Source organism: Temnothorax nylanderi, unplaced genomic scaffold (assembly GCF_030848795.1).
Source record: "Temnothorax nylanderi isolate EJ_2023f unplaced genomic scaffold, tnyl_v1.0 TNYL_tig0047_pilon, whole genome shotgun sequence".
Taxonomy (NCBI): Eukaryota; Metazoa; Arthropoda; class Insecta; order Hymenoptera; family Formicidae; genus Temnothorax; species Temnothorax nylanderi.
The window spans coordinates 642872-665637 of NW_027249109.1; the positions used below are offsets into that span (position 1 = coordinate 642872).

The 22766-nt window shown below is 46.7% G+C and overlaps 3 protein-coding genes and 2 long non-coding RNA genes across 11 annotated transcripts; 3 read left to right on the plus strand and 2 right to left on the minus strand.

Annotated features, from left to right (window-relative positions):
• Positions 1-3: 3 nt before the first annotated feature.
• LOC139772196 (uncharacterized) lies at positions 4-2841 on the minus strand. Of its 2 annotated transcripts, none has more exons than XM_071705688.1 (5): positions 2496-2841; positions 2152-2351; positions 1795-2042; positions 583-1604; positions 4-466 (listed from the first exon to the last, which is right to left on the minus strand). In XM_071705688.1, the coding sequence occupies exons 1-5, from the start codon at positions 2748-2750 to the stop codon at positions 83-85; spliced, it is 2109 nt and encodes a 702-aa protein (XP_071561789.1). In that variant the 5' UTR covers positions 2751-2841; the 3' UTR covers positions 4-82. The 2 variants fall into 2 exon arrangements, with proteins under 2 accessions (XP_071561789.1, XP_071561788.1); XM_071705687.1 differs by having other exon boundaries at positions 1765-2042.
• A 69-nt stretch (positions 2842-2910) lies between these two features.
• On the plus strand, positions 2911-4062 carry Mrpl18 (mitochondrial ribosomal protein L18). The gene is made up of 3 exons (XM_071705717.1): positions 2911-3272; positions 3379-3492; positions 3579-4062. Exons 1-3 carry the CDS (start codon positions 3079-3081, stop codon positions 3808-3810), a joined length of 540 nt encoding a protein of 179 aa, XP_071561818.1. The 5' UTR covers positions 2911-3078; the 3' UTR covers positions 3811-4062.
• On the minus strand, positions 3932-20024 carry LOC139772199 (protein Wnt-5b). 4 transcript variants are annotated; one of them, XM_071705706.1, is made up of 9 exons: positions 18475-20024; positions 16925-17037; positions 11403-11503; positions 7690-7955; positions 7401-7581; positions 6315-6426; positions 6050-6152; positions 5624-5791; positions 3932-5488 (listed from the first exon to the last, which is right to left on the minus strand). In XM_071705706.1, exons 3-9 carry the CDS (start codon positions 11486-11488, stop codon positions 5301-5303), a joined length of 1104 nt encoding a protein of 367 aa, XP_071561807.1. In that variant the 5' UTR covers positions 11489-11503; positions 16925-17037; positions 18475-20024; the 3' UTR covers positions 3932-5300. The 4 variants fall into 4 exon arrangements, with proteins under 4 accessions (XP_071561807.1, XP_071561805.1, XP_071561806.1 ...); XM_071705704.1 differs by lacking the exon at positions 16925-17037; XM_071705705.1 differs by lacking the exon at positions 18475-20024 and having other exon boundaries at positions 16925-17129.
• Positions 5735-7040, plus strand: LOC139772214 (uncharacterized). The gene is made up of 2 exons (XR_011718082.1): positions 5735-5844; positions 5922-7040. It is a non-coding gene; the product is annotated as an uncharacterized lncRNA (long non-coding RNA).
• Positions 13420-18334, plus strand: LOC139772213 (uncharacterized). 3 transcript variants are annotated; one of them, XR_011718079.1, is made up of 3 exons: positions 13420-14122; positions 14903-15165; positions 17904-18334. It is a non-coding gene; the product is annotated as an uncharacterized lncRNA (long non-coding RNA). The 3 variants fall into 3 exon arrangements; XR_011718080.1 differs by having other exon boundaries at positions 13421-14122; positions 14903-15161; XR_011718081.1 differs by having other exon boundaries at positions 13421-14122; positions 14903-15153.
• Positions 20025-22766: the final 2742 nt, after the last annotated feature.

Here is a 22766-nt window from a genome sequence, read left to right on the forward strand (position 1 = left end):
ACGCTCTGTTAATTCACTTTATATATTGCTTTATAAAATTTTCTTTGTACAATGTGAAATATTTTATATATTACTGAATATTTTATCTATCTACATACGTATTCGATGTGCTAAATACGAACATGAGACATCCGAAGGTGATGATCGAGCCATGCGCAATGATTGCACTTCCTTCCCATCCTTCCTCCAGATGCTCATTAATTCTCATATCACGTTTTATATTACATTTGCACAAGATTTTGTCACCCGTGTGCGCATATTCTTCCAAGCAAGCTGTTTCTTCCTTATGCAGAATAGTTTTTATCATATCAGAAGTCTCTTCCTCCTTAGTGATGTATATCGCTTTATCAGTCTTTTCCTCTTTTATTTGTTCCTCTAAAACACGAGTGCAATCACAAGAATACAGCACGTGGTCCACCACCGTTCCGTATTCGCTGTAATTGAGTAATTCGTAACGCTTGGTCACCTATAACAAAGATAGACGACGATGAGGAAAGAAGAAAGATCCTTTACGCCAATTCGTCTTCCTTAATCTCTTTTGAATTCGCTGTTAAAGGAAAAATGTGTGCGGTATTTACTTACCTCGTCGAAAAATATTACTGCGTGTTTGGAGGATGTGAACCCGCAGCTACCGTATTTGGACAAGACTAGGTCGCAATTCGGGCCGTTGCCGATAACAAAGGTTCTACGAGTCATGAATGCTGGTGGATTAGGCTTAGGGCTTAAAGAAAGTAATGCGGCTCTTGCTCTTCTATGACAATTTATTGTTTCATAAGTCTCCCCGTCTGGATTTAATATTTGCTCTAGTCTCTGTTGCGCTAATGCCTCCAATACTGGTCTTTCTAACAATTGGACACCTTCTTTAATGTTATTATAATCATGGTTGCTCGCATAAAATTCGCGATTATTACATTCCTTAGAACTATCCGTCGCAGTCTCGCTCTCCACTTTACTCGTGTGTTCACTCACTTCTGACTCTTTCTGCCGATCACTTCCCTCATCCATAGTATTATCACACTTCACTCTTTTTGTTCTTACTTCATCGGTTTCTTCAGTTTTCTTATTTTCTACACAATTATCTTTGCCATCCGCTTTCTCAACGTCTGTCTGTTGCACTTCTTCATCTGTAGTATCTCTTATAGGCCATATAAGACCATCTTGATAAGAATGTACCGGATCTATGTGCGGCGGGTTCTCATAATGGAACTTGACGCTGCAAGGAACTTTTATTCTCGGACGACCCTCCAATCTCACCTTCGTCCGAAATAGTGGATTGGCAGCGCGCGCTTTACGTAAGAAGTCTAGTTTGACCGCATGCTGATCTATTCGTTGATTCGCGTACTTGTCCCAGAGCTTTATGCGTTCTGTCACCCTGCAAGAGGTCAACAGATTCTGATCTATGAAGTGATTCGGATGATTGGGACACATCCATCTGCCGATTGGAAAAGCAGTCAGCGGTGGGTCCAAGCAGTCCTGATGAAAATATAATGGACAATAGTCACACGCGATTAACGGCGCCTTTCTGCAACTACGTCCACATTCGTAGCATAAACGAGCCGGCAGTGGAACCATTAAGTTGCTATCCAAGCAGTGACTTTTCCCAACTAGAAAAGATAAAAATATTACGTTTAATACAAAAAAGTCTTAATCGATTCGAAGCAGTTACAGCAGTGACTGATATTACAAAATTTAATTTTATTCCTACAAGAAAAAGGACAAAGAAAAAAGAAAAGAAAAAGTAACACACAATCTCATCTTGCCTACCATTGTTATACGATGAGCTCAGTGGTTTACCTCTTCTGCCAGATACGTAATCCACTTTATTGCTTCCAGGAAACATTATAGGCAACTGTAACTCCTTGGGCAATTCAAACTCCCTTGGATTTACCAGAGAAGCCGCCAATGTTAATACTTCCAGAGCGGATCTCTGTTTCTTTTCGTTTCCCTTCTCATCCAAGAGTACTTCCCTTTTGGAGGCGCAACGGCAGGCATAGCACAACCATTCTCCATTAGGAATGTCTGTCGGATCCACCGCAGGATAGCTATAAAGTAAAAACTTTAGAACTATGCTTCTTTTGTGGACGGCGAAACATTCAATGTCTTGTAGCAAGGATTTCCAAAGCAGGTAGCGATTGTTCCAATCACACTTACTGGCACTGTAAGTGATAGGAGGCCGGACATTTGTCGCAGCATATAAGCTCTCCACCATCTTTACAAGCGTCGCAAAAGTCGCGATTGTGACCGCGACCTCGCCTCTTGAAGTACGGATGCTTCTTCTCCTCCTTCTCCTTCTTCGCTTTCGCCGTCTTGGAGTCGTCGGATATCGGTGGCGCTATGAGAGCCTGTATTTGCTGATAAAAAAAAAAGATAATTCGAGTAAGAGGCGATGGTCTTTCGCGTAAGGACGAATTAATCAGACCGTAGAGTAAAAACCCAGGACGATTTTTCACACACGGAAATTCGGTGTTAATGATAGATCCGCTTATTCCGCTTACCGGCATCAATCCGCCTATCATCGGAAAACCATACTCGACGGTACTCATTTGGGAAACGCAGCGACGAACGTTGAAATTAATCAAAATTATCCCTTCGTGTTCTCCGCGGGTCTCTGCCTCCAGTCGATCAGTGTCCACTCCGTCCACTCTCCACCTCCATTCCTCACCGTCTCCAGTCTCTCGCGCACTAAGCACTAATGTGGCGCTCACCGAGCTGTTTTGCTGGACGCAGTGGACGCCACTGGACGCAGCCATTGACGCGTCCCGAAACTCATCGAAATTCGAGAGATAAACATATTCGCAAACTGTCCAATTCGTTTGCAAGAATAGTCGGTGTGTATTTCACAATTTTCTCATTCATGCATCAAATATGTCTTTTTTGTACGATAAATCTGCTAAATATAGTCGATTTATGCCCGATCGAAGGAGAACCTAACCTAAATTTTTGTGAAAGAAACAGCACCTGTTCCGAACTTAAAAAAAAAGAAGAAACGGCAACAATCGTGGAAGCCGAGACTTCGACAAGAGTGACAAGGTGACGAGCGTTACGATTCGAAGCGACGAAGCGACGGTGTCCAAGACCATGTATTCGGCGAATGCACGCGCCGGTATTGCTCGCGCGTTTTTCGCGCACCGAGGGCTGCACGGCAACGTGGAGCTGGTCGAGAGGTGCACGGAGATCGTGAATCGAAATCCGCGGAACTTGGAGCGGCTGAGGATAGCGAGGAAACCCAGCGGTTATCATCTCAATAAGCCCGGGCATTCGTACTGGCACAAGTAAGATTGATTTTTTTTAAGTTCCAATTGCCACGAATAAACAAGACTTATATTCTCGTTTTCATTACAATCAGTTTAATCACACTGTCACTGTGTCAATTTACAGATTGTTCCTTGTTAAGAAACCGCGCTACATTACCGCGGAAGTGCGCCACTTTGAGAATGGACCAGTTGTTACAGCTTCCAGTGCGGAATGGGCATTGAAGAAACAGTTATATCGGTACAAAGATTCAGTCAGATTATCTATTATTATATATTTCCTCGTCTAATTTTTTTCATCCTGTTGACGTAATGCAAATGTTTCAGGACCACTGATGGTTCAGCTTATATTAATGTGGGACGAGTGTTGGCTCAACGTTGCCTGGAGGCTGGGATCTGCGAAATAGAGATTGATGCCGCGTTAACTGGAAACAAATGTGAATTGTTGATTAAAGAATTGGAGAAGAGTAATATCGTTCTGACTGAGCCGCCAGTGTACAAGTATCCAAATTCTTGGGACAGACACCGACCGGAAAAGCCATGGGAGATTCACGAATAGTCTGCTTTGTCTCCTCTATATAGTAATATGAACAGATTTTCAAGTGCAGAGTGAGAAACGAAGTGTATGTTATACAAACAATGTGTGCTTCTCGGTGGAAACCGAATAAGGTGAAACTTGGTGAGTGATATAAGATATTTTATTATCTTAGCATCTATTCACTGTGAAATGCCGAGTTTTGTACATTACAGTATCTAGGAGTAAAAATAAATAATTGTGTATCGCTGTTAAATAAACGTCTAGTCTACTAGAGATGTAACGCTGTGACTTAAAAGCATGTCATTACCTAAGGCAAGTACATTCCGTCAGACATGGTCTGCGATGCGAATGGAATGTCGTTACGTGATTCTTATCATAATGACTGTAATAGAAAATTTAAGTTAAGCTAGGTATACGTACATATACAGATTGATACAGAAATGATTATGAAAATTGATGAATTTGCCCAGTGATTGGGTGTAAATATTGGTAAGTATACCAATTTATGATGTACAAACTCAACTTGCAAGCCTGTACAATTATCAGAGATATTCCTGTGTCATTCTGTACATGTAAATTAAAAAAATAATTTTGGATTTCTTTCAGCTTCCTGGAATCATCTTTTTTTCTCTCTCACTGTCGACGTTTACAATATATTCTATATTCGAACAGTTGGTACCTTAATTCGCAATATTCTTAAGTATCTCTTTTAAGTTCTTAAGTATTCCTAAGTAATCCGCAATGTTGCTTGTTTATGCCGCACTATTTTGCGGTTGCTAAATTAAATCGCTTGCACTGAGCAAATAAATACAAATGCAATGAACACTTTAAATAATAATTTACGTTACAACTATTTTTTTATATATTAAGTAACTATTGTAGTTATATATAAAGAGTAGCGTAAAAAGGGTTTTTTAAAATAATTTGTCTGTGTGCGCGTCACGTGGAATAATTAGACGATTGATAAATTAATTTAACGAATTTTAATATGGATTTTTCATAGGAGACTAAATGCAATTTAAAGTTTATATTTTACTCGTCTCCATTAAAAGAATCGCGTCAATTGGATGATCGTAAATTGCGATGCGCTTAATTCCTACGAACACACAATTAAAAGTTTCTTGATTTGCTTAAACTTTTTTTTGTAGGCCACGAATAATTTACGACAAGACTAACTCATTTCCCTGATAAAATAGATTACTTAATATTCTGATAAAATTTATCTTTTAGATTACCTATCGCTGTAATAAGTAATAATATTGCATAACATACATACATGTATCACACATACACGCATATTCGCGGAAGAGAGAGGCTTTAATAAAATTTATTTGACGAGTAGATTTTAAATTAAAAAAGTATCGCTCAAAATTCATTGACTGTGAAATAATAATGCCGCCGTTACCAAGATACGACTGTACTGTCAGTTGTACCTTCGTATGTATCTTCGACGATGCGAGGACAAGTCCGAAAAAGAATTATGAAAAGAAAAAGAAATAAATAATAGCGCGCTATTTGCAAGTGTGTATATCGACATTCTTCACGCAGGTCTTGCACTCGACGAAGCAACACCAGTGAAACTTGCACTCGCATCTCTCCTTGATGGTCGACTTCTGCGTGTTGTATCCCCTGCCGCAGCAAAGGAGATTGCAGCCGTCCATGCCAGACGAGGTTCTATTGCATAATCTACCCTGCGTGCCTGTTGCAAAATAATTCCAAATAATTCGAATATCTTATAAACATTCGAAAAATTAAATCTTGAATCTCTTCCCGATTTTTCCTAAATAAAAATACTCGATAAAAAATGCAACATCTTCGAGAGAGATAGAGCTACCTAGTGATCCCAGGGTGTCGTTCGGGAGGCAGTAATTCGGCGAGTCGTCCAGATAGACCAGATCGTTCGCAGTGGGTACGGAGAACCTGGGATCGCGCATCGATAAGCGGCCGCGCCGATTCACCTTGACTTCGGTCGCACCGTCGTACTTGTCCAACAGAAAATCGCCTGAAAATGCACAAAATTGCGTTACCGTCTGCACAGCATATTCCCCGAACGACGTAAGTGTCTATGACATCGTAAAAGTATCCAAAAGATATCTTAAATAACGTTATTTAATGATATTTACTATTTATAGGATGGATTTTTTTAGATATCTTCAGTCGACGTCAAAGAAACGCCCTAAAGAGCATTTAAGATGTCTTTTAAATTGTCACTTGGACTTTGCATTGTTCGGCGATGAGGGATGTTAATCGCCAGACCTACCGATGTCGCGAAACGATGTGAGCTGCTGCCAGCAGGTGATCAGGCTGCAGCTTCCGGAAACGCCGTGACATTTGCACGTCACCTTGGACCTTTTGATGACGGCCTGCGGGGGATGTATGGTCGGCGCATTAGTTTCGTTTGCCGCCCTTTTGGTTCAGCGAATTCGCATTAAATCGCGCGAAATCGATACGCGCGTACATTTAACGCGACGCGACATTTAAAGAGACATTTCTCGCGCGCGAGCTAAGAAAAGAACGAACTTTACCCTGCGACCGGCCTCATTGTTGTGCAGATTCATCAGGCTCCTGCCCTGCTCCCGGCTGCCCCTCTTAAAGCTGCGCTCCCGCTCCCGCACATCAACGAACGCCTGCGTGAATCTGAAACGGACGTTCGTTCACATTAACTTTGATAATTAAGTACTACATCATGATATATAAATTATATCTCTATATATGTATATACATAAAAACTAGAATATCTGTCTGCGTACGCTATTAACTTCTGAACCCTTTTTGACCAATCTAGACCAAATTTTGCATGGTTACTCTTTAGATTCTTGCAGAAAATATACCATGCAACCTTGATATTCTACTCCTCTCTGATTTCTTCCCCTTGACACTTTGTAATAATTAAAGTTTAGTGCATTTTATATATAAAAAGCTCGGGCAATGCCGAATAATTTAAGCTAATATAATTTTATATCATATGATGTGTACTTAATATTACATTAAATCAAATATAAATATATGTAGATATTTATCTCATGTCTTTCGGCTTTAAAAGGGTTTACAAAATATTAATTCCAATAATATATTACGTACTGAGATCACAAGTCTAACGAAAAATGCAATACCGTTTTATCAAATACAAATAAAATTATATTAACAAGTAGTGGCTAAAAGAAATTGTTTTCGGAAAAATACCACGATAATGTATCTCGACTGTTATTATTATTGAAATATATGACGACGGCAGTCGTTATCTATAGGTATGCGCATGACTCTTGCGATCCATCGATGGACCATCATTAATCAAATACCGAAGACCGGTTACGCTGTGTTAATCAGATATAGAGAGTTAGGAAAAATAATCGCGCGCAGAAACATCGTCGCGCGTATCTTTTCGCGCTGGCACAACATCTTATTACCGACGAAAACATGCCTCAAACCAGTTTCCCCGGCTTCTCCGTGACGTTCGCGAGGAGAGAAAAAAAAAACGAGGGAAAAGAAAGAAGGGAAAGAGAAAAGGAAGAGTGTTCGCCTGTGCTCCTTCGAATCTTATAAAAGCCACTAAAGAGTGGCTTTTATAGGACCGGCGGTTTACGCGATTCGCGCGACGCGCTCGCACTTACTTGTAGCCGTACTCGAGATTATCCCCGCATCCGCCCCAGATCCAATCGCGCTTCAGATCCTTGGGCCTGCTACTCCTGGAACATCCGCACGACGACAGCTGGCCGTCCCGGCAGGAACGGCTGACGGAGTAGACCACTCCGGCGGCGGTGATCGCGTGAACGAACGCGGTCTCCCTGCTCGCTGCAACGGACAGCGTCGTTTCAATTAGAGAAAAAAATAGATGAAAAGATATCGCTGTCGTTCGCACACGCTACGGTTCCTGAACGTTGGCATTAGCGTCGATTATACCTATTCTGAGTATCGGACCGAACACCGTCTCGTCGTGGACGGTGGAGCAGTTCCACCTTCTGTCCCTGAACTGATGCTGGCACTCCATGACACCGTACTTGGCGCCCTTGGCCACGCTGAACATGTGGTCTACGGAGAGCTGGCAGAGCTTTCCCTGGCCCTGGGACAGGCCCTTCAGGCCAATGCAGATCGCGGAGGCACTCGCGTCAAACGGTTCCATTGACTGCGCCGGTTCCAATTGCGGCAGGTGTCGTAGACCCAGATTTCTATAGGGGTACAAAATAATAACATAGTTAAAAAACACTTGCTACATCAGGTTTCAAAGATGGATCTAGACTTTCTTTTTTTTTAAACATTGGATTGATTACAATTTTCTGTTATAGGAAGTTCGGAATCCTAGGATTCTCATTTAAGAATCGACTAAGTTCAACGGCCGTTTCGAGAACTCCACGGCATCGACGAAGCGTCGGCCGCAGTCCCCTTATAACTCCTGGAGATTTGTTACGCCGATTATATAAATTCGGTGCGGGGCGGCGAGAGTCCGTCCGCGTCCGTGGGCGCGGAGCGGCCCTCGGATTTCCTCCTTAATGGCGCATTTGTGAGTCAACCGTGCGAGATGATGGAACGGCACCGTCAAAGACAGAAGCCGGGGGTCGGGCATGGCCGGGAAAGGGCCCCGCCAATCTGAAATTCGAAACGGACGATCGTCGTCGCGGGCGAAGGTTCCAACAGCTCCAGCGAGCTCGAATCGCGCGTCTCCTACGTTTATTCCCGTCGAGGATCGTCCGTCGAGAAAAATCCCCGGGAAATAGTCGGCGAAATCGCCAATCCGGTAGATTTCGACCAGGGGATTTGAACGCTCGCAATTTCTGCGCCAGTGACTCCGACAAACTACCTGTTTACCCAACGACGACCGATCGATCTGCCGATGCTGCACGCGCGATTTGTGTAAACCGCACATTTGTTAGCTTATTGCGACAAGATTTAAATCCTACATTTTCATATATTACAGCAAAAACGTAGATATTTAGAATGGTCATGACAAAGAGGACACCCTGTGTAAGATTAGACATGTTGATACTTGATATTTGCACGCACAAGGTACTTTTCTTCTGTTTCAGACAAATTTTACGCTGTGCGATTTAACCCTTTAGTGCGCAGCTTTGCATATATGCAAAGCGAATTTTCGATGTAAGTACTCGTGTATTCTTTCTTATGAAGTTCGAACTGAAAACATGCACATTTGTAAAGGGCCTTCTCTGGCCCTTCTGGATTTCTTTCCTTTCTGGCCCCCCCCCCCTCTTTAGGGAGTCAAATTAGTAAAGAATTTTTAAAATAACGTTTTAGAATTAAGCAGTCATTATTTATTTAAAAAATATTCAGAATGCTACGAAAAATTGCGCATTTAAAGGTTAAAAGAGCAACTTTTCAATTACTTATATCTCGTAATCTTAGGTCTGGATTTCCGTCTCGCAATCGCCTTCGTCCGGCTGCGACGTGCGCAGCGAGTCGCGACAACCTGCACGGCGACTCGGTGCAATGCAACCTGGACGACCTGCGCGAGCGTGACTCAGGTGAATACTCGTCGGGATTGTCGGCGATGTGACGCGACCACTTGAGATGTATCAACGGCGTGCGTTACTTAGGAATTTCTACAGCGTAATTATTGGAAGACTATCGTAATTTCATCAAGCCATTGGTACATTGATTACTGTTAGTGCATTGATTCTACGTTAAAAGTTGAGTAACTTTCAATGCCCGAGGCAGTGTATGTACAATACAATAAGTAGGATTTATTAGCGAGAACAAACAGCCACTTTGAAGTGGGAAAAGGAATGCTCGTCTCCGGGCTGTTTTCTTGTCCGGTATCGGGAAAAACAGAATCCCGTAACAATATTCTCCCCCCCCCCCCCTCGCGTCGCGGTCCATCCGAAGTATCCGCTACGATCGGAAGAGAGAGAAAGCGAAGTCGTAAAAGTCCACGCGACCGTCTAGGGAGTGTAATAGACGACATTAATATTCTGGAACACGCTCCGGCGACGATATATCATCGGCTTTACACTCCCCTAAAACAATGGCGCGGACAAACCGCGCGGACCGGGGGAAGGGGGCACGCGCGGCAGAAAGAGCGATAATATTTCGACGGGGTACGGCCCACGCAACGCTCGCGCGGGGCCGGCCGCCGGGGCACCGTGCGTCGTCGTCGCGACGTGGGCCGCGGGGCCCGCAAAATAATGCCCCGTGTCACCGAAGAGATTGCGGCTACATCCGCAGCGACGCGTATATTCGCATATACGGGGTGTCCCGAGGCGATCGCGAGGCCGCGCGCCGCGCGACGAAATGGGATACTGTCAAGTGTAAAGGATCGCGCCGAGTAATTAAGCAATCGGGGACGATTACTTGGGCGACGTAGAAATTGTACGACGAGATACGATAAAGGGGAGCTAATGCGTATACGTCGGAAATGCGATGTGATTTCTGACTTCATGACTCTCGCTCCTTCAGTTACAGATTAACCGTACAAGAGCGTGTCCGGATTGTCGGGATTGTCCGGAATCGTCGGAGGAGCAACTTCAGGGGAGGCTTGTAAGCGCATTCCGATGAAAAAAAGCGGTCGGTTAGGCGAGGACGAGGATTTCCTTGCGAGAGATAGGGTATACGAGAGGTGAATTCGGCGCGAAGCAGGTCTGGGGCGATCCGACCGGCACACAAAGGCGCGCGGGCGTCCGGGACCATTCGGTGATTGGTCATGCTCACGCCGGGTAGAACACAGGGGCCGGAATGGCAATTCAGAGATTAGACACACTCCCGGCGAACGAGGCAGGGCGAACGGGCGACGTGGGGAACGAGCTACGAGCTTTCGTTCGCGGCGAGAAAGAGAGAGAGAGAGAGAGAGAGAGAGAGAGAGGGGTTTTCGGGGGCCACACGAAAGATACGCTCGCTCGGATTCCCACGATGTTCGTGGGCACAAAGGCCCATAAATCTGGAATCCGCGTGAAGAATCGCGTCGATTCGTCTCCTGGCCGGCGACGTGTCGACCTAATCGCGCCGGGGACGATCGTCTCCGCGTAATTAACGTTTAAATACGTTTAAATACGAAAATTAAATACAGTTTTTGTCGACGGAGAGATCGCGAGTCGATTATATCTCCCGATGGAAATATAATTCGACGATTCGAGACGGTGGTGTGACTACCGTGAATAAAAAGGGCGCTTACGATTCCTGGCGGGAACGAATTCGATCGACACTCGGCGCGACCTCCTCTTTAATGAGGGGTATAAAGAAGCAGAGATTATTCGAGATAAACTGCTCGTTTAGCAATTCAGTGAATTAATTTGCTCGATAAATTCATTTATTCGCTCGCCTCTCTCACGGTACTTGGCGTCCGCGCGTGGTATACAGAATTTCAATTAACCGAGTCGACGTCGATCATCGAAAATTCAATGAAACGTTAGAGCGGCACCCCAGCGGGACCGTCGCGTCTGTTCATCCTTCGATCGGCGATAACTAGGGCACCCCTTGTCCTTCGACGTCGGCTTATTTTAAGAGTCGCGCGAGCCTAATGAAAAAATGTAATCGCGTCCCATCTAACTATAAATACGCGCGTGAAAACCGCTTGACACCTTCGATCGTCCGACGCCGCGGGGAAAAAAGAAGAGAGGAAAAATCGTCGCGTCACGGACGATTGACGAACGATACCGAGAAATACTTACATCCAGGTCCCCGGGACCGTCGTGGCGGCGGCGGCGGCGACCATCAGCGATCGCATGATCAGGAGTGGACCATTGCGCATCGTCATCCTTCTTCTTCACCCCTGCAAGCATCGGAGGAAATCGGCAATTTTGTATTACGAGTATCCGCGGAGCGATCGCGCGGAGGCACCGTATTAATCGCTTCATTAGGAAGACCGCCGGCGCAGCCGGCCGTAAATCGTGCCTATATAGCCGTACGAAAAAGGAGCGGTGACCGCGGAACGGTGAAATCAAGGTCGGATCGATGCATCACCCGGTCGCCGGCGGAAAAATCGGGTCTCAATTAAACGCCGCGCTCGGCCGAAGCGGAATCTTGATGCTCGCGCGAAGCCTAGAAACCGGGGAAACTGAGGAATGGCGATTCGTGCCGCGCTTTAGGAGCTATCAAAATTAAGAAGTTAAGATTAACAATATATATACATAACTCAATCTAATTAGTGTCTTAATTAGGAATTTGGTAAATTATAATAAAAGATGATAACGATCTATAATCTTCTTATAAAAATTTCAATTATATAAATGACTTCATTCGAGCAAGTTTTCTTCGTTTAACGCAATATATGATCTCATTTCAAGATTTCGATCAGAATATTCTTTTCTGTGTAGCTTTTGAAGACTCGAAGCATAGGATATCATAAACTCTGCGACCGGATTAATTACAATTCATCCATTGACGATACATTTGATTATTCAGACGCAGATGAGAATAACTCGCGTTTGATCCTGGCCAGGACTCAGTAGGTAATGTACACGAAGATATCGCGACGAGAACAGAAACAGATCTCGCACTCGGGCGATTAATGCAATCCTTCTTGGCGTCTAGATAGGCGTGTTCGGTCAAAGGCGCGACAGGGTGACGCGAGATCGACTGATAGGCTCTGCGAATCGTAACTCAACGCCCGTTGATATCAACAATTTGTGCAACGTGAGAGCGATGCCGCGCGATACAGGCGCGCGCAAGGTGTAATGTCAAAGCTGCGGTATATACCATAATCGTCCCGTGGGCCTGGTTGTCTCTTCGTCCCGAGGTCAGCCGGTAGTCCACGGGGGACAGTGACGTAGCCGAAACGCGCGCGGGCCCGCGCGCGAAGCTCTCACGTCCGCTTTCGTTAACGTCAAGTGCCATCGCATTATGTAAATAACGTCGAGTAAACCCTTTAAGATAACGGTCGCGTCGCGTCGCGAGGTAACCGAAGATTTCGTCATCCCGATCTAATTACTAGTTCAACAAGCGTCCCCGAACGTTCCGGGACCTAAAATTCCGGGAGATTCCTCTCGCCGATCCCCGAACCCCGATCGTTTCTGCGCGGAATTCTCCACGCGACGCGCGACGGGGGAAAGGAGAGACGGTAGCTCCCTGCCGCTTTCGCGGACCGCTAGCTCTCACCGGTGGCTATACATCCCTGTGTCCCTGTGCCCGCGCGGAGCGGGTATACACACGTACAACGCAGGTGTATATGTACACGCGCGCTCCTTGCGCTCATAGACGGCACATCGCCGTCTATCTAGCCCACGCGATCGGCCCGGCGATATTAGCCGGCGCATAAAACGCATTTGCGATCACGGCGGGAATGCAAACGGCGCGCACTTCGGCGTCCGCGTCCCCGCGCCGCGGAGCGGGCGGACGCGCGCGGATTATCAGCGGTAAAGTATCTCGCGCGCTGGAGGCTCGCGGCTGAACAAGACATGACCGAGGCGATATAGGATGCAATAAGCGCCGTTGCGTCTGCTACGGAATGAGCCAATTGCCGATTCCGTATGGCTGCGTCGTACCGGCGTATAGTTATAATGAGCAACAAAAGGAAGAGAGGCAGAAGGCGATCGAGAGAGAGAGAGAATCTCAAATCTAATATTAGGTGCACGTGCATAACGACGCACTTTGCTCGGCTACTCGAGTAGTCGCGCTTGCATAATCCCCGTGACAGAGGCCGGCAACGCGCTGGCTGCCGAATCGTAAAATGCGATCGTAACGCGAGCCACGATTAAAACGGTTCGGTTTCGTGGCGCGCGAAGCGACGATTTACTCACGTCGTTAACGCGATATCGCGGATCCCTCGCGAGGAATTGGTAAGGGAGAAAAACTTGCAATTAAATACAGAAGATGTCATCTTCGGTCGGGCTGGATCTTGATAGCCTAATAATGATAATTCTTATTATTGAAATAAGGCTCGTTTTGCAAAGCAATGTAAGGGAATAATGGGCCAACGATACGCTAAAAAAATTCAAGATATTATATTCATAATAACATTTATTCATAAATAGAATGGATAATATAATAAATAATGTTCCTGTGTGAATTTTGTATACAAAAAAGAAAAACTTGTCAGTTAACGTGGGATACGCGGGTTGCGAAATCCCGTTCCTTCTCCATCCTCTCGTCCATCTCGAATTTCTGGATTATAAATGACGATATCGCTTTAAACACGGAGTCGCGTTTAAAGCGAGCTTAATGAATTGCTTATGCTCGCTTTATTGCGTGCTCTCGGCCTGTCGTATAATTTAGCGTTATCTCAAGTTCTTCAGCAACGAATTTATTCAACGATGTGATACAGCAGATAAAATGACGATTCGCGTTGCCGATCGCGGTCCCGGAATGCAATCGCGGGAGGAAAAAGAGTGAGCAAAATTCACGTTTAAGGATCTCGGGGACATACAGGCGGATCAGAGTCGTCGATATCCAGGTAGGCCGTTAATTGTATATTCACTAGATAAGACAGCGCGCGTTCGAGGGTCCGAGTCGCGTCAAACGGTCACCCCGAAGGGGGGGGGGGGCAATAGGCTCTAGATTTTCACGGAGCGCGCCAAGACGACGACTCGAGCCCTCTTAACGAAGCTGGAAGCTAAGGACGGAGTGTACACACACTTGAGGTGCGCGTACGCGGAGGAAAACGAGAGCCTACCGGGGCCGAGAGACCGCGGCGAGAGTGGGCGAGAGGGACGACGGGGGGTAGGGAGAGGCACAGGGGATGCAGAAGGGGCCCCGCGAGCGGCAGAGGCAGGAGAGGAGGAAGCGGGAGATGAGAGAAAGAGGAAGGTCGGAGGAAAGGCGGTGGAGAGATCGGGGAGAGATCGGGAACCTGGACGCGCGGAGGAGCACGGGGGTACGCGAGTACAGTGAGACCGGTCGACGATTGTCAATACAGCCTGCGCGAGGATACGACTTGCTAGAACAATTCAGATAGGAGAAAAACCAGTCAACTGCGGAAACACAAACTCCGCTCGACGGGAAGGATCGTTCCGTCTCTTAGGAGTCTGTACGGTGCTTCGCATAATCCAAGGACCTGTAATACAATGTGTACTCGAGAACCCACCGTTGTTTTGCAGAAACCAATCGCGAAATCAGTCCTGGAAATACGAAATGTTTTAAAATAGACTTTAAATGCCCTAAAATGGACTTTATCAATCTGCTCGATCAAGCGCTCGATTAAAGCCTCGCTAATTTCTTGATATCTTTTTTCAAGGCGGCGCGCGGGGCGAGGTGTTCGATAAAGAGTCATTCGAGGACACAGGCACTGTTTGGTAAAACCCGATCGAACGAGCGAAAGCGACCGAGGACCGAGGACCGAGGCGCGAGTGGAGAGTACTCAGAAAGATTGCAACGACGCTGAAGAGTAATTACGTACATCAAGAGGGAGACGGTCCCTTTTTACAGACACGTGAAAGGAACACAAAAGGCCCTCGTCGGACATTGTAATCGTTGATTACGCTCGCTGTACGTGCGTAGGTATCCGGCACTCCATCCAATCGTAACTCATAACTTTTACGACGCTTTCGTGAAGGTACCTTATTAACATTCAGCCGCACTAATTTATCCTCGGGAGAACTGACTTTTAATTGGGAGGTATCGGAGTAACGACGTCGTATTATACCTTCTCGTTTCGAATCGTAACGCACGTGACTATAAACGATACAGAAACTCGTGGATTTTCTGACGGATCAAGTTTATGTGTACGGTACCCGATGGGGCACGTTAATATTGATACACGTATTAAGAATCCAATTTAATTTGATAACAAATTGAATGCGACGAGATCCACCGGCTGATCGTGAAAGATCGTGAAAGATCCCCGCTTTCGGAAACGACGCACGAAAAGTCGGAAATTGTCTCCGCGAGGGATCGTCAACGTCGCGAGCCCTTTCTCTCTCCTCCTCGATCGAGGGTAATTCAGGATAATCGCGCGACTCGATCTAAGATAATGGAAGTACACGGCCTCGTTGTCGATCACCGTCATATTACGAAGTCCGGATCGCGAGCGCGTCGTTATATACCGTCGCGCGTCTCTAAACGTTCCGCGAAATGATCCTCCCCGGTGATTACACCTCTCCGGGGCCAGTTCAATGCCAGGTTCGTCGTACGGCCCCGTCGGGGCTCCCACACGCGAGAGCTGAGCGTATAATCGTCGATGATGCGTCTCGTCGCGCGAAATATCTCGTACCCGGCGAATATTTCCGCGCGACGACGCGGGGCGCGGCTAATGGCGGCGGCGGTCGTAAAACGCGACAGTTTTAAAACGCGCTTTTCACCTCGTTTAAAAGGCGTCGTCGTCGCGGGAACGGCGCGGAACGGCGGCGAGCGACGCGATATTATTCACCCGATAACGACCGCCGTCATTAAACACAACAATCTCGGTATACTCGGCGAGAGATTAAGCTCCTCTCCTCTTACCGCGTCGCGCGATCGTACCATATTTTTCCGATTGTCCGAGGCTAAGGACCATCTTTACGGCGAGAAGAAAAATTCAGTTCGAAAATATTTTCCCGAGGACATAGAATGAAAATCGGGTCGCGTCCAGCTTTCGTCTGGAAAAATTGTCGGGGATGTCAAAACTAAGAAATATTAGGGATAATAGGGATAATTCTAATTTCTAATACATTAATTCTCTTTGTGGATTCTTCGATCCTTGTTGATCATCCCTTAGGAAAATAACGTCCCATGAGAAATGGTTTCAGGTCTACGGAAATGAGATCAATGACGCTTGTCGGAGCATGCCTATATATTGTTCGTGACGGTCGCAAAGTGGAGCAAAGTACGAGGCATAACGGAATGGTCATTTGCGAGATGAACTCCGGGCGAGCCGTTAAAAAGGGTGGGGAGGGAGGCTCGCCTATTAATCCACCGAGACATCGGTAAATCATTGCCGGTCCAGCGACTATCAAGCGGAAATTCTCGCGACTCGGCTCGGCTCGTATCTCGAGCCGATTCTCTACGCTCGTTTACCGATATCTCTCTCTCTCTCTCTCTCTCTCTCTCTCTCTCCGCGGCGATATCTCTTCGGGAATCCGGTAATCTTTGTCCGCGAGAGAGCACCAATTTTTCACGTCAATTATGTTCCGGATGAAATCAAACGAAGGGGCACCGGGATCGCGGACGGGAAATTCGATTTTAAGCGAGAAAGTTCCGGCAAGCGCACGCTCGGATATGTTTCTTAGAAAGTTACGATTTATATGCATTGCGCCAGCACGAACGTTACGAGAATACATACTGGAATATTTAAGAGTTGATCCTCTCCACTGCACGCGCGCGACGTTCGTCCTTTTGGGGTACGGGCTCGGAACGGGCCGAATTTCGAAGCGTTCGACAGACAGGCATCTGCGCCTGCAGAGATATTACTTTATGTAAAATCTAGAATCACGCCCGCGAACAATGGCTGAAAAGTGAAAGGGTTGAGCGTCCTCAGAGTCGCGACCCTCTCGCGACGCGACGCGACGCGGGCGAGCGATCGCGCCGATGAAAGCTTATCTCGACGGTCTCTCTTTTGTCGAGTATCGGACCGCCACCGTACACCGTCATCGCGTATACTATAACGACCGCCCGCTAACGAGATCCTGTTACGATGGCTGACAGTTGTCTGAACGCGTGTTTCGATCCGCGAGGCTGCGTCGTTCGCGCGTTACGCGTGTATTCTTCGCCGAAAGAATCTTGTTATAGCTTTTTATCACGGGGAGACCGAATTCGCAAACGCGCTTTCGGAATCGTATAATTGTATTCCAATTATTCCCATTCCTGTTCTTAGTCGACATTTAAAAGAAATTTTTACGGATACTTATTCTTTTATCGTGTGAGGTATACGTTCAGCTTTAAACCGACAAAATTTAGAAATTTATTATGATTTTTGGCTGTTTATACAATACTCGCGCGTGTGAAGAAGAGTTACATCTACGACGTATACAAAAATACTCGCAAAAATATCACCCCTGGGCAATAAATTCTTTACAATGATTTAATAAGGATGCATAAAAATTTAAATCGATTATCGATTTAAGTATGTGAATTTGTAGGAACGCGTGTTTTGTTAACCATGGCTGCGGTCCACTTGATGCTACAAATGCTTCGAAGCGTTCTTCTTCTCCTTCTTTCTTTATTGAAAGAAAGGAGAAGAGGAATACTTCGAAGCATTTGTAGCATCAAGTGGACCGCAGCCCATATTATACTTTCGAGACGTATCTGTGTTATTGTTTTAGTGGATCATTGACACAAGGTTCGAGCGGACGAAAAATCATCGATCGAGGAGTGTCGCTATTTAGACGCGTTACAGTGAGTAAAACAATCCGAAACGAAAGTGAAGAGTTAGATAGACGTGGCGCACGTTTGCTAGATTTTTGTCGAAGTACCTTTCCTGTAATCAATCGTTTCTATCATTAATTAAACATCTAAACAAAAACCATCGATTTTAATTGTCTGATCAGTTCCCGTCCTGCCGACTCCATAGATTTATCTTTCCAACTACTGTTTGGAAAAAGTATATAAAATTCATACAATAATATTATTATTAGGCTTCCAAGATCCAGGCTGGACAGTGAATGATGTTTTTCTCTCCAATTGATTATACAAAATAACTATAAACTTTTATGCTTTACAGTTTGATAAATAATAAAATTTTGTAATTATTATACGCTCTTATGTTCTGACTCGGGAATATTTATTATCTTGAAACTAATAATCGTGCAGCGTTCATCACGACGAATTGTCCATTATACTAAACTCGTCGGGGTGAGCCACGGCGAGTTGCCGTTTAATTGAATAATTACTCACCGGAACGGAGCAAGCCGCAGTCGTTAAGTATCAGAGATAATTGCGCCCCGGCTCGACTCGCCGGGATAATCTTGTATCGTTCGCTCGTCCTTCCGCGATAATAGCGCGATCACGAGTGCGAATCGATCTCGCCTTCTCCTTATCGGGGGAAAATCACCCGCGGCGGGACCTCGTCCTTTGAATCGTGAATAGTCCTCCGGACGGAAACGTTCCTCTCCTTCCTCGCGCGACACGACTCCGCGCCGCTTCACGTCTCATTTCGCGGCTCATAACACCTACCGGCTCGCATAATTGGTTCGCCCGAGTCTCTCTCGGGATCGCACGGAGAAGGTCGGGCCCGAGGATCTGAACGAGTACTCCGGCCGTGGATCGAGTACTACTTGCGCGATCCTTCCCCGGCACAGCGCGGCACCGAGAGCGGCGCGGCCGCGGCGCGGCGGAGAACGCGTGCTGGAGGAGCGAGATTTCTTCTCGGAGCGAAACCTGATCGCCTGGGCGAGCTGCTCGCGCTCGGTCACGCCAGCGCGCGATTGCGATCTTGACGGAATAATTTCCGCCGAACTCTTTCGCCGCCGCCGCGTGCCCGAGTTTAAACGAGTCGCGGCCGTTCGGCGCGACTGAACGCGAGAATCCCGCTCTCGAGCCTCCGAGCTCTCTAAGGATACGTTCGAGACGTTCGATCGTCCAAGATCGCGCCCTCGATCCTTAATGCGTAGCGTTAATTGCCGCTTCAACGAATCTCACGACGTCGAACTTATATCTCAACTGTGTTCCGCTCGGATGCGCCTGCAGACGGTCGGCGTTCTTGTTCTACTGGAGAACCTGTCATCCGATCCAACGTCCGAGATAAAAGCGAGCTACCGAGGTGCATTATTCGATGATCCCTCGAGCGCCCGTTTTTGTATGTCGTATAAAGATCCTCAGATTCTTCAGCATTCGAACGGTCGATTTGTCATATATATAATCCGATTTTCTTAAATCTTTTCCAACGACCGGCAAGATCGGTATTGCTGCCGACGACGACACGACGATCTCGGCATAGAAGACCGAAGGACTCTGCTGTGAAGCTTAAAAACAGCTAGATCTCTATCCGCCACTCGCCAGGCTCCAAGACCATCGCCTTTTCTTTTCTGGACGAGCTCTTCGGGGAACCAACGGCGCTTCTTGATCAAAGAGCGAGCGGTACTTCGCGCAGAGCGACTTCGTCAAAATCGTCCGGGTGAAGAAGCCTGGTCCCGGCGGAATCGAGCTCCCGGAGGATGAAAGAAAGAAAAAAACAAACAGACTCTCGCGGCACCTTTCACCGGTGGGGGCACTTCCCGGAGTCTCGTCCTGCGGCGTCCTCGTATCTCGCGGCAAGAAGAAGAACGTCGGAGGAGATATGTCGCCGGAGACTCGGGGGCACTCTTCCACAACGGAGCTCTTTCCCTCAACGGGGGACGCGGAAATGACCTCGTTGGAGAACGGTTGCTCCTCCTCGTGGTGTTATCGGAGGGCCCTGGGAACGCTGCGAAACCGACCGGCGCGGCGTGTTGGTACAGAATGATCGCGGCAGGGTCCACGAGCCTATGGTCCCTCTCTTTTTGCTCTCCCTCCCGCTCCTCCCCTCCCCCCTCGTTCTATCTCTCTCCTGCTCTCTGTGGTAGTCGCGTACCCCTTCTCTGTCTCGTCGACCAGCGCTTCTCTCTCTCTCTCTCTCCCTTGCCCTCGCACTCGATCTCGTTCTCTCGCTCCCTCTCTCTCTCTCTATCTCTCTTACCGTAGGCCCGCGGCTCTTTCTCTCGGAGAGGGAACCCCTCGATGGTCGCACGAAACCCGCCGGCTGCTTCTCTCCCCTGCTGCTTTTCTGCCTTTCCGTTCATCTCTCTTCCGTTGCTCCGCTCGCCGTATCTTCTCACTCTCTCTTTCTCTCTTTGCCTTTCTCGTTTTCTTTCGCTCTCTCCCTTTGCCGCGCGGTGGCTGGTTCATTGGTTTCATCGGTGCACCGGCCCGGGCTCTCCGTATTCTTTTCTCTAATTATACCGTTACGTGCAATCGCCCGTGTCAATTAGCAGCTCCTTTCTTTCGTTCCTCCTCTGCGCGCTTCTTTTTTTTTTTCTCTCGCCACTCTGGCTGGAGATCCGACGTGGCGTGCAACCCCTTCGAAGGGATCGGTGCGCTGCGCGAGGGAAGGGAGAGGAGGTCGAGGAAGCAGGGCAAGGGGTAGCGGCGCGCGCGATCGGACCCGCCAATTAATCCTCCGCATCCTTCGAGCCGCTCCGCTCGTGTAACAAGGCCGCCACTCGAGCAGGGATACCCGAAAATCCTGAAGACTTCTTTCAAGGCCCGATGGGGATTGGTGTGTCACACAAATATATAATATCTAAAATGTTTAACATAACTTAATTAAATTTGCAGCATACGAAACACGAGATTCAAGATAAATATTTAATATAATATATTGAGTACTATATTGATGTAAGTGTTTAAAATATGTTTATAAATCGCTTTAAGAATAATATGTATACATATAAGTAAACAATTTTCTTTCTTCTCGCTAAATAAATCAAATAAATCGGCGAAAAAGACCGTAAAAAATTATTCTTTTCAACAGAGGATACAATCAGAATTTCATTTTTCCGTCTCAGAATCTCATTTCATTTTCAAAGAAAGAGCTTACTTTAGAATCCTTAGAGATCCTCATTATTCTCTCCATTTGGCATTGCATTTAACCGTGAAAATACGGTTTTCCAATTCCATTCACCTTTTTGTACGGATGTCCGACCCCCTCGGAACAAAGATATTACTCGCCTAAAATCCAATGTTACAGTCGTAAAATCATGTAAAAGGTGTAATATTGCGCATAACGATAGAGGTTCTAATTATAATAGAAAAATTATATAATCAATTATATCGTTTATATTAATTATAATTTACATATTATTATTTATAAATCGTACATAATAAAATTTGTAATAATTGTTATAAAAAATTACAATTCTTCAATTTTAATATTTAGAAGATACAGATCTCCAATTGGCCACAAACGAGGGTGGCCATTCTTAACTATTTACGAGAATGTGACGTGACAAGTTTCTGGACACAATCTCGGCTAAATTCCGATTAATCTAATTAGCGATTAACTCAAGAACTGCTTCAGCAAAATTTTCAACTGTATAATTCGTTGTCTCCGATCTAATTTATTTCTTTCATATGTTAAATAAGAACCAATAATTCTATCCATGTTATAAATTATAAATAATAAGGCGTTACTTATGATAAGTTAATCAGAGATTAAGTTAATCGGAGCCGAAGTCACCCTCTATCCGTCCTCCTTTCTCCGGTGGACCATCCGGCGCCCGAGCGCAGCTGCGCTAGTTCCATCGCGATGATCGCGTTCGATATCGGACACGCGACGGAGATCGACGGACAGGAAAGGAGGGGGGGGGGAGGGCGTTTAGCGCTAAATGCGCGGCGTGATTGCGGGGCCGTCGTCCGTAATCGGGGCTTTACCGCGCGCGACGATAAACCAGCCACCATTTATGAAAGAGAAACAAAAATCCGCCGCTCGTTACGAGCCCCCGGCCTTTCTTTCTCGCGATCGCCTCTCTTCCCCCTCCCATCCACCCTCCTTAATTGGCTTCTTCCATTCCGGAGAGCAATGCCGATCGCTCCCGCCGCCGGCCGATTTCACCGCGGGCCCCCGCTATATCCGCCGACGAATCTCGGCGAAAACTCCCCGCGGATCGGCGGCGTCACGTTCCCGATCAACGTGCTCTCACACGTGTCGCGAGCGTAAATCGATAATCCGTTACGTCATCGTGTAACGCGTCGCTTTGACGATGTCGACTGGTCGACGATACCGGCCGCCTCTCTCCCATGTCCCCCCCCCCGCCGCTCCGTACTATCTTTGTACGGGAGAAACGTATCGCCGCGTCGCGACACAAACCCGTCGAGATATACCCGTTAAGTATCCCCGCGCGCGCCAATACGGTAATCACCATCGATTAATCTGTACCCTCTCACCGCTTTCCTCTCCCCCTTCTCCCCCTTCGTCTCCCCCCAATCGAAGTGACACGCGCGATCGATCACCTTAATTGCGGCAGATTCTGTTCCCTTTTCTCGACCACCGCTCAACGGGGTAACATTAATTGAAGGCCTTTACGCCACGAAACGTTGCCACCGAGAAAAATGTTAGACTCGGCCTCCGATCGTTATCGCGTCCCTCGCGCGTTTTTCTTCCCCGCAGGAAATCGTCTCCCCATTATCGTGCCAGGCGACTCTTATCAGCCAAATGTTGTCAATTAAACACA